At 44.1% G+C, this 11,069-nt stretch overlaps 1 protein-coding gene and 1 long non-coding RNA gene across 4 annotated transcripts in view; one reads left to right on the top strand and one right to left on the bottom strand.

Annotated features, from left to right (window-relative positions):
* TRPM6 (transient receptor potential cation channel subfamily M member 6) overlaps positions 1–11,069 on the bottom strand; it is a 158,642-nt gene that overhangs the window by 130,889 nt on the left and 16,684 nt on the right. The window contains exon 1 of one of the 3 annotated variants that reach the window (XM_019650686.1): positions 7,324–7,381. The exons of 1 other annotated variant lie outside the window; for it this stretch is intronic. In XM_019650686.1, coding sequence (XP_019506231.1) covers positions 7,324–7,356 — 33 coding nt within the window. In that variant the 5' untranslated portion in view covers positions 7,357–7,381. Of the gene's footprint in view, positions 1–6,819; positions 7,086–7,323; positions 7,382–11,069 lie in introns of those variants that run through there. One more of the 3 variants, XM_019650684.1, reaches the window with a different exon arrangement.
* Positions 6,723–11,069, top strand: part of LOC109387014 (uncharacterized) — a 15,016-nt gene continuing 10,669 nt past the window's right edge. The window contains exon 1 of the long non-coding RNA XR_002124889.1: positions 6,723–6,779. This is a non-coding gene — a long non-coding RNA (uncharacterized LOC109387014). The remainder of the gene's footprint in view (positions 6,780–11,069) is intronic.

Below are 11,069 nucleotides of genomic sequence, written 5' to 3'. Positions count from 1 at the left end.
TGATGGTGCCAACTTGGGCCAGTGAAGCAACGTCCTCCACAACTAGACTGAAGAACAAAAGAACAGCAACTTGTCTGTTCCCCTTCCCCCAATTCCCCACCGCTGTTCCCATCCCCTCAATTACCCAATAAAAATCTTAAAAAAAAAATGACACTAGGGTTCAAATGCAGAGAGTGTGGCTGGAGTTCATGATCTTAACAACTTCATTTCACCATCACTTACCCTCAGAACTTGCACCTATACCTGTCCCTGAAGCTGTATACTGTTTTAGGGTTTACAAAATCACTTTCCTGAACACCTGATCCCCACACAAATCCTGTGACTTCCCTAGTAGATAATAATGAATGAGATTAAGCATATGAAAGGAAAGGAATGCCGAGAAAAATCCCCACTATATAACATGTCCTCTGTGGGTATCTTCACACCCATAGAGAGGTATCAAAGGGTTATGAACTCCTAAAAACTGTATAACAGCTTTTGTTTGGATGTGAATATGTGCATTTCTCAGAAAATCTCAAAAGCAAAATCAAAATAAGTGCAGCACAAAGGATCTGAATACACACTTATGCAAAGAAGATACGCAAATGGCCAGTGAACACATGAAAAAGCTGTCAACATCATTAGTCATATGCAAATCTAAACCACAATGAGATAAGTCAGACAATACAAACTGTTGATGAGGATGGGGAGAAATTAGAACTCTCATAGATTGCTGGTAAGTATGTAAAGCGGTACAGCCACTTTGGAAAACACTATGGCAGTTCCTCAATAGGCTAAACATAGTTACCATATAATCCAGCAAGTCCACTTGTAGGTATCTACCCAAGAGAAATGAAATCATACTCATATGTCCACATAAAAACTTGTACACAAATGTTCATAGCATCATTACTCATAATAGCTCAAAAGCAGAAACAACCTAAATATCCATCAACTGTTTTGTTTTTGTTTTTGTTTTTTAAGATTTTATTGGGGAATTGCGGGAGGGGAACAGTGCTGGGGAATTGGGAAAGGGCACCAGCCAAGTTGTTGTTCTTCAATCTTTCTTTGTGGAGGGCGCCAGTCGCCATCTGACTTCCTGTCAGCAGCTCATGGCCTCTAAGATCAAGGTGCTGTGTTCAATCTTAGTTGTGGGTGGGCGTAGCCACCATTCCATGTGGGAGTCGAACCAGCAGCCTTTTGTTAAGAGTGCACGCCCTATCCCCTGAGCCATCTGGGCAGCAGCTCAGTTCAAGGTGCCAAGTTCAGTCTTAGTTGCGGGTGGGCGTAGCCACCATCGAATAGGCAATCTTGCTGTTACACCAGCTGAGCCGTCCTGCCACCTGTTGGCAGCTCAGCGACAGCTCAGCTTGGGTGCAGCATTACTGGCCCACGTGGGAATCGAACTGGTAGCTCTGTTGCTCAGAGCTCACGCACTTAAGCCAACTCTTAACCAACTGAGCCACTCGGCTGGCCCTCCATCAACTGTTGAATGGACAAATAAAATGTGATGTATTCATACAATGGAATATTATTCAGCAATACAAAGAAATAAAGTAGGGACACATGCTACAATATGGATGAACCTTGAAAATATGTTAAATGAAAGAAGCCAGTCACAAAGGAATATATATTATATGAGTCCCTTTATAGAAAATGACCAGAATAGGCAAATCCATAAAGGCAGAAAGTGAATCATTGGTTGCCTAGGGCTAGTGGGGATAGAGAGAGACAGCTAAGGGGTGTGGGGTTTCTTCTGGGGATGATGAATATGTTCTAAAACTGATTATATTTGTAGATGTACAACTAATTGCACACTTTAAATGGGTTAGTTATATGACATATGAATTATATCTCAATAAACCTGTTAAAAATTTAAACAGGGGAGGGCCGGCCGAGTGGCGCGATGGTTAAGAACTCGCTTGGGATGCCAGAGGGCCCCGGTTCGGATCCCACATATGAGGGCCAGTGACACTGCCCTCCACAGCTAAGATGTTGAACAACAGCTCAACCTGGAGCTGGGCTGCCATGAGTCGCCGGCGACGGCGTAGGCTGCAGCCCCCTGCAGCCCCTGTGGCAGTGGGTTGCCATGGACTACGGTATGTAGCCAGCAGCCAGCGTGAGCGGCCAGCAGCCGCAGTGAGCGGCCGTCCAGAAGCCGGTGACTGATCTGCCTCGCCAGAGAAGAGCGCAATGATGGTGCCAACTTGGGCCAGTGAAGCAACGTCCTCCACAACTAGATTGAAGAACAAAACGACAGCAACTTGTCTGTTCCCCTTCCCCCAATTCCCCAGCACTGTTCCCATCCCCCCAATTCCCCAATAAAAAAAAAAATCTTAAAAAAAAAAAATTTAAACAGGGGAGTGGTACTGGCAGAAATAAAGAAAGAGAAAGAAAACAAACCATAATGGAAAACAAAATACACGTACCCTATATTTCTGCTCACCGGCAGAAAGCAGGCCACGGGGATGTTTTGTTCAGTCCACAAAGTACATTTAAAAATCTTTTGAAGCAACTAGTAAAATGTAAAGGCCAAGAGGTTTCACATTTAGGAAAATATCTGCATATCTGCATTTTCTTTAGCAAGGAAAAGAAGAAAACAATATAACAATACTAGGCTTGTATTCCAACTTGGGAACAATCTACTGGGGCTGAAGGTGGACAGCCATTTAGAGACGTGGCTTGCACTTACCCAGTTCACCTTAGTGCCCACCAGGCAGGGTTTCCACTCTAGTTTGAGTTTTTCAGCCACGGAGCTATTGCTTTCACTAGATTTTCAAAGGAATCTCTGACTCAGGATGAATTCACAGCTCTTAGAAAGAGGTGGCCAGTACATGGGGGCTATTTGCTTTATAGATAAGGAAACTGAGGTGACTTGCCTGAGGCCAGAGGGGCATGTAGTCAGCAGTAAAACTACTTTTTCCAACTTTTTGGTCCCTTTCATTTACTCTTCCAGCTCCCTGCTAATATTTCTAGAGGGTTTATAATCACCATATTCTGCTCCTTTTTCGGTTGCAACTGAGGGAAATCAGTAAAAAAGTTAAGAGCATGCTAGACATTCCAAAATGGTATGTGATTTTCAGACTCCGTGATCTTCTAATCAGGAGCAAAGTTTACCTAACTAAGTCCCTTTGGTCTGTGTGGGTATCTTGAGCAGGACCTCTTGGCTCATATCCCAACAAACCCTGATGCTAGGAAAATAAACAGAATGTTAAACTCACACACAGAGCAGGGGGGAAAAAATCCCAAGAGAGTCTGTTTTCTCCAAGGTCACACAGCACACCTGCTACAGAAAGTACAAGTTTCTGACAGACAAGGATGTTTCCCCCTGGGGCTAGGTGGTTTGCTCTTCTCAAAAATGACCATTTCTAAGAAGCTCTGAGTCCACAATCAGTAAAAAGAGGAGAGAGCTTTGATTGTCCAGTCATTCACCCCATTGGGCTTTGAGTCTGCCTGGAAGAAAACTCTGTATAATGGCCATACAGAGTTTAGGAAGAGGTGAGGGAAAAAAGAACAACCAAATCCACCAGGTTGATCTCTCCAATCAAAACACACAGCACAGTTGCAATCCCAGGATATCTGACCCTTATCTGGTCCTGAATCATCTCAAGATTCATAGCCAGCGCTCTGAGCAAATGCCAGCAAGCAAACTGCTGACCAACCAGGGCTGGGAAAAGCACCTGTCAATGTTATTGAGTAAATATCTTCATTTCCAATCAAAATCAACAGGGAGGTTCTAGGAGAGGCATGTGCTTGCAATCCCTGAGAAAGAACGGAATCTCTGAGGCAAACAAAAAGACCACTTCTCACTGATCCCAACTGCATAACTAGTCCTGGCATTCTGAATAGTCTCTGCAATTATCTGTACTATAAATAACAGGAACCTCTTCCCCAGAGATATGGAAATACCAACACTCATGAAGAGAAAGAAAGTAAAAGCAGCATTGGGCTGCCCCCAACAATGGGACCTAGTAAACAAACGTTCGCGTGCCAAGTCCATCCGAAGAAAGTTTCCAGGACAGTCCACTGCTACCCGCACCCCACACCCTGGAAAAGTCCCAGATTCCAGGCAAAAAAGGAACCCAGCTGAAAGGAGGCTCAATCACCATATTCAAAGTATAGGACAAATCACATTATGGACTTTGTCTGAAAAATCGCTTTTTTTTCCTTAATTGTGGTAAAATGTACATAATGTAGAATTTACCACCTTAACCACTTTTAAGAGTGTAGTTTGATATTAAGTATACTTACCTATTGGTGGAGTAATCTCCAGAAGTTTGTCATCTTGCAAAACTGAAACTATACCATTACCCAGCTCTTTACAGCTTGTAGGAAGGCATAATAATGTCATCCTAACTACTCAACTAACTAAGAATTATGAGATAACTATATATTCTGAGGATGTGTGGAAGGAAGAAGGATGCATGTGAGTGGTAAGTGCAGGAATGCAAAAGAAAACTAAACCTTAACATTCCATGCTGGAAGGACAACATATGATGATTAAACCAGAAAAATCAAGGAGGAGCAATATTAGCCTGATTTAGAGACACAAGTAAGCACCAGCTCGCTAAGAGATGAACATGACTGCTCTTTCTGAAAAGCAGGAAATAATGGACAGTTCTACTGTGTTTTAGCAATAAACCTTATGGAATTATTTGACTCTGAACAAAAACTAAAGATCTAAAACTAAGACGTAAAAAGGGGAAAAAAATCACAACCAAGTGCTCATTTCAGTGGCACACATACTAAATTTGGAATGATACAGAGATTAGCATGGCCCCAGCACAAGGATGACACACAAATTCATGAAGTATGCCATATTTTTAAGGAGGAAAAAAAATAGTACAACTGAAACCCACATCAGAATACTTTATCTACAGAGATACAGAGAAACTGAGGGTTGCTAGATGCGAGAGGGGTGGGGATGAGGGAGAAAGGAAGGGGATTAGAAAGCACAAATTGGTAACCAAAAGATTGCCACGGGGATTCAAAAGACAGTTTGGAGAATATAATCAATAATGTTGTAAAGATTTTGTAGGGTATCCAATGTACACTTGTCTTATTAGGGAGACCACTTCATGGATGGTGTAGATGCCTGACCACTGCGCTGTACACCTGAAGCTGAAGCTGAATAATACTGAATATCAACTATAATTTAATATATATATAGTCACAGGATGTGGAGTACAGCATAGGAAATAGAGTCAATGGAATTGTAACAGCTGTATACGATTTCAGAGCAGTAGTAGATTGGGAGAGGGAGGTTATCACTTTGTGAGGGGTATATATCTCTATTACATTGTTTTGTACACCTGAAACAAATGTGTTTTAAAGAATACTTTATTTAACAATGATGGTTTTTTCACAGGGAATAGTTTCTATGTAGACTTCTGATGTGACACAAAGAAATAACTGAGTTATAAGTGGATGGCCACTTTCACTTCCAACATTGTATGATTCTACCAGGAGATTGATGAAAGTCATTCTGAGAATGTGTGGGATCTTCAGCCTATACTGAAAACCCCTGATTAAAAACCCAGCGAGAAAGAAAAAGAGGCAAGAAATATTTCAGGCCCAGTATTTATGAAATTGTTGATAGTTTTGGCATAGATGTCCTACTTAAAAAAAAAAATTAGTTGTGGTAGAGTTGTAAATAGGTAAGACCAAAATTTGTGGCATACAACCAATATGCTGCCTGGGTTTTTCCCCTGTCCTCTGGGATACAAGCAACTCAAATGCTATTTAAGCCCTCATCTATCCAGGCAAATTTAATACTACTTCAGGGTACTAGTCCCCAATTTTAGCCCCCCAAAAAAAGTTCATGCCAGTTCCATCTCAAATGTATTACAAGTGAGTGGGGTGGGGGGAACCTAAGAAACAGAGTCTTACAGCTAAACCCAAATGCCAGTCAAGGCAGAAGAATACCTTTATCAGTAGTGGAAAAATCCAAAGCAGATGAAAGATGAAACAACAAAATTTGTGTACAGGGGAAAAGAAATTGAAGAATTCAGTTCCTGTTCTGGCAGTTAAGGGCGATCCACTTTCTCCCCAGAACTATCAAAATCATACGTATGGATGCTCTTAGTGTTTTAAAGCACTGGCCTGGGTTCAAATCTCAACTTTGTTTTTCTCCCTCAGCTTCATTTCCCTCCCCAGTAAACCAGAGGGGTAGGGGTGGGGGTGGGGAGGCAATGCTATGTAGACCTCAGAGTAGATCTCATAGGATTATTGCCAGGCTGGAATAATAATCACAAACTCTTGCAACCCGCTAAATACGTCCAACATTATTCTAAGTGCATTGCATATGTAGCATCTCATCTAACCTTCACATTATAAATATCATCCCATTTCCAGAGAAGAAGCCAAAGCACTGCAGGTTAAGTAACTTGCCCGAGATTACAGCTAGTGGTGGAACTGGGAGGCTGATTCAGGTGATCTGGCTCCAAAGAAAGTGCTCCTAACACCCATACTATGCGGAAACGAGCTCACTTTGTCAAGCACCTTGTACTATGCCTAAAATACAATGTGCTCAATAAATGGTACTTATTCACATATAGTGTGTGCCAGCCCAGACAAAATAGGGGATAGCCAGGTTGAGGTTTGGCTGCCTTACAAGAATCCAAGGCATGGCCAGGGTCTCCGCTCCTCTCCTGAACTGGCCAAGCTCACTTCTTTCCCAAGAGTCCCCAGCGGCCGGGGTCGCCCTCCCTCTCCAATCCTGCAGAACTTCCTGTTGCGCTTTGCGCCAGCAGTCAAGCCGACGCGGGGGACTCGAGGCTGCGAGTTACCGGGGGCACAAGGTAGGGAGGGGATGGAGCGGCGGATGGGGTCGGCCTTTACCTTGACCTGCACTCTCATCGCTCCGGGTCTTTCACGCGGGGCATGCGGGGACACACCGGGGTTCGTGCCCCCCTGGCCGCTCCAAACTGCAGCTTCTCTCCTCACCGATCCCAGCTCACGACACGTCCGGCCTCCTCTGCCGCTGGCCGTAAGCGGAACCAGAGTGCTGCCTTCACTTCTGAGAAGTGTCCCCGCCGCCCTAAGCTGAAACCCCGGCCCCCGTTAGGTGTCCGCTTTGACCCACCTCCGCGCTGGCCCTGGAGCGGGGACTGAGGGACGTCCCTCTCAGCAGTGCCCTACGTTAGCCGAACTCTCGGATATGATAATCAGCTTAGAGTGCAAACTTGAGGGCTTTGGAAGGATATTTCGTAAGTCTTAGCTATTCTAGATCCTAGTTAGATACTGGTGCGATTGACCCCACCCACAGCCACCCAGGCTTCTGGGCTCAGATCTGGTAAATCGCCGAAGGCGCATTGCACAGCCGGCGCCTGCAGTCCAACTTACCTGTAAGCGCTCCACTGTAGATCGGGCTTTCATCCTTGACTCTGAGGCCCCGCTACCAAAGCCGTATCTGAGCTTCTGACTTGTGGAGTCAGATCTGGGCTCCACCTCCACACGCTGCCTTTTACAGCCCCGTTCGTTTGTCACAATACCTTTTGGCCTCAGTTACCTACTGTGTAGAAAGGAGGTGACCTTACCTAGATAAAAGGCATACAGCGAGGGTCAAATGGGATGTTGACCCTCATCCTAGACATATTTTATGGTATCGTATTGTGCTTGTTGAGTCAGTGTGGTTGGAGGAGGCCTTGGGAGATGTAACCTAACAGCACTGCTTTTACTACCTAGGAATTACTGGGTGTGTCCAGTGACCCCTCTGGGCCTGAGTTCAACTTATCTATGCACTGGGAGTGATAGTGAATAAACCCACCTTCCCCAGAGGTTATACTGAACAAAGAAATTCATAAAATACCATGCAAATGCTTTCCTGATTTTTTGTATTTTTGGTGGGTTCCCCTGACTAGGCAGTCTTGATAAAAAGCTGTGGTCAATGACTATGGGTGGATCCCAGCATGTTGGCAGAAGTAATGCTCACTTATTACAAGTGTTCTGATTAACAATGCTAGCCATTCATCCCTGATATTTGACTTCAAATCAGGAGCACCAACCCATTTAGTCCTTTCTAAAGATGTGCCCAGTGAGCTCACATTTGCAGACACAGTTAAAAAGTCCACCCACCACCACCACCACCACCACCATTTCTCAGTGGATTTTTTTTTTAAGATTTTTATTGGGGAATTGGGGGGATGGGAACAGCGCTGGGGAATTGGGGGAAGGGGAACAGACAAGTTGCTGTCCTTTTGTTCTTCAGTATAGTTGTGGAGGACGTTGCTTCACTGGCCCAAGTTGGCACCATCATTGCGCTCTTCCTGGGCGAGGCAGATCAGTCGCCGGCCTCTGGACGGCCGCTCACTGCGGGCTGCTGGCTGCTCATGCTGGCTGCTGGTTACACACGGTAGCCCATGGCAACCCACTGCCACAGGGGCTGCAGCGACTCATGTCAGCCCAGCTCCAAGTTGAGCTGTTGTTCAGCATCTTAGCTGTAGAGGGCAGTGTCACTGGCCCTCATATGTGGGATCCGAACTGGGGCCCTCTGGTGTCCCAAGCCAGCTCTTAACCAATGCGCCACTCGGCCGGCCTCATTTCTCAGTGTTTTTAATGAATATTTCTTTATCAGAAAACAAGCTTCTCATATGTGTAGTGCCATTTTGTTCCTGTTTTTCTATCAACACATTTAATCTCCTTTCCTCTTCTTGACTTAACTCCTTCAAAATGTTAATGGTCTGTAAGCAGTTAAACAGATTTAGAAGCCCCCCTAAGACAAGTAAACACCTCTTGATTGGTGTTCCTCCATACATCTTCCCTGTTAGGTCTCTCACAGCACTGAAGACTGAAGCTCTCAGAAATTTGCAGACCCACGAAGACCAGACATTTGGAACCCTGGGTTCTTAAGAGTCTTGGTGCACTGTGACTACCATCTTTTAGTTTCATCTCTTTGGTAAATTTACAAGTTAGGGTGATCATATATTCTTTTCAGATTAAGCTTCAAGGCACAGAGTTTAAAATACCAGGGCAGTGCCAGGCTAGTGGCATGATGGTTGGGAGTTGGCTTGGGACACCAGCTCTGAGTAGCAGGGCCCCGGTTTGCATCCCGCATGCGGGCAGGTGACGCTGCACCCTCTACAGCTAGGATGGTGAATGGCAGCTCGACCTGGGTCTGGGTTGCCCGGAGTCGCCAGCGACTGTGTGGGCTGCAGTGGGGCTGGCTGGCTGCCTGCGTGAGCTTTCGTGAGCTGCCATGAGCTGCTGTGAGCGGCCATCCAATGATCAGCGAGCGACTGCCTCACCCGGGAGGAGCACAATGATAATATCAACATGGGCCAGTAAAGCAACATCCTCCACAACTAGACTGAAGAACAAAAGGACAGCAACTTGTCTGTTCCCCTTCCCCAATTCCCCAACGCTGTTCCCTTCGCCCAATTCTCCAATAAAAAAATCTTAAAAAAAAAAAATACCAGGGCAATTCCAGGGCTTAAGGCATCTAATGAGTTAGTTTTTCAGCTGCCTTTGGTTCCCAAGCTGTACCAAAAACACCTGAGGCATTTGTTGGAAGTGCAGATTCCCAGGCCCCACCCACCCAGACCATCTGTACTGAAATTTCTAGGGTGGGTCCCTGAAATCTGTATCTTTCACAATTGCCTCAGTCAACTTAAAAGCTGGTCTATAAAAGTCTCCTGGCCATAAATACTCCTATGTCCAGAAACTGGCTATGAAATTTAAAATTTAGAATGTTTATTAGCAGCCCAGTGTGGTTTGTTTCAGGCCAACACATATTTCCTGAACACAGACTGTTTGTCAAGCATCCTGCTGGGCACTGAGAAAACAAAGATGAATAAGACATTGTCCAGTCTGCAAGGAGTTTGAGTTTGTAGGAGGAGAAACAATCAAAACTGAAACAGTACCTGGAGCAGTCTGCAAGGAGTTTGAGTTTGTAGGAGGAGAAATAATCAAAACTGAAACAGTACCTGGAGCACCATTGGTAACACTTATCAACATAAATAGTGCTTTATTTTTTCATTTTGTTGCCCTTCCTATCCCTTTCTTCCTCTTCCTGTTCTTTTCTCCAATGTTTTCTTTTATGTCAGACCTCCCTTTTTTACCATGGATATTATAAGTATCTTATTCCTGATCTAACATGGTTTTAGATACTGCTCCAATTTTTAAGATCAACCTAATGATTTCAGAGTGGAAGGGAACAGCTGATTTTTCAGCAGAGAAAAATTGGTATCACAAGATTTTTTTTTTTCAACTTGTAAAGATCTTAATGAGTTCCAGTAACTGGAAGCCACTAAGGGGTAGTTTTTATTGTTTGCATTCTTCTGAAGAAAATTGTTTCAAGCCTGGTTTTGGTTTTGCTTCCTTTTCCTTTATTTAGACAGGAGCAAGTGTTGTTGAGAGCTTTGCACAGTAGTACTTCCCAACCTCTCTGGACAGCCCAGGGGGAAAAAATGAGAAATAAATAGTTCTATTTCTTTGCACCAAGTAAAGAAAGGACACCATGGGAAACTTCTTGCCCAATCCATCATGGTACATTATCATCTCTGGTTTATTGCCACCACTTTCCTTTCAGAAGCGTAAAGGAAACAAAATAAAGGCAGTGGTAATCTGAAGGGGGGAATGGAAACTTTGATAAGCCTAGAGGGTAGTCCACAAGTGGAGTAAGTTCCACAAGTGGGGAAAGACATGGGTTATTCATTTAAGAAGTTAGGTAAAGGCGTATTGCCAGTAATGAGTGAGGACTGAAATTCAGCTCTCTCAATCCATTCCTGTATAATTGTTTGTTTTCAGGCTTTCCTAGGCGTTTTTCCACCCAAGGTGTTGAATTTGAGTTCCATCCATTCATCCCCTCAACTGCTACAAATCAAATTTCCTTTTGAAATAAAGCAATATTTTCTTCTGCTTGCTGAATGTTTTTCTCTTATTCATTGCTTCTGTGGCACTGTGCTCCCAATTTGTTTCTCTGTTTGCTGTGAAACATGGTTATTATTTTTCCTGTCACGTAAGCAAAGATTAAAATATTTATGGTTGGCAAGGTGGGGAAATAGGAACCCTCAAATACTTCAGATGAGAATTTTATTTTATTTTTTTAAAGATTTTATTGGGGAATTGGGGGAGGGGAACAGCGTTGGGGA

This window comes from Hipposideros armiger, unplaced genomic scaffold, assembly GCF_001890085.2.
Source record: "Hipposideros armiger isolate ML-2016 unplaced genomic scaffold, ASM189008v1 scaffold_144, whole genome shotgun sequence".
NCBI lineage: Eukaryota > Metazoa > Chordata > Mammalia > Chiroptera > Hipposideridae > Hipposideros > Hipposideros armiger.
The sequence above is the reverse complement of the archived record's forward strand: the minus strand, read 5'-3'. Positions and strand labels throughout refer to the sequence as shown.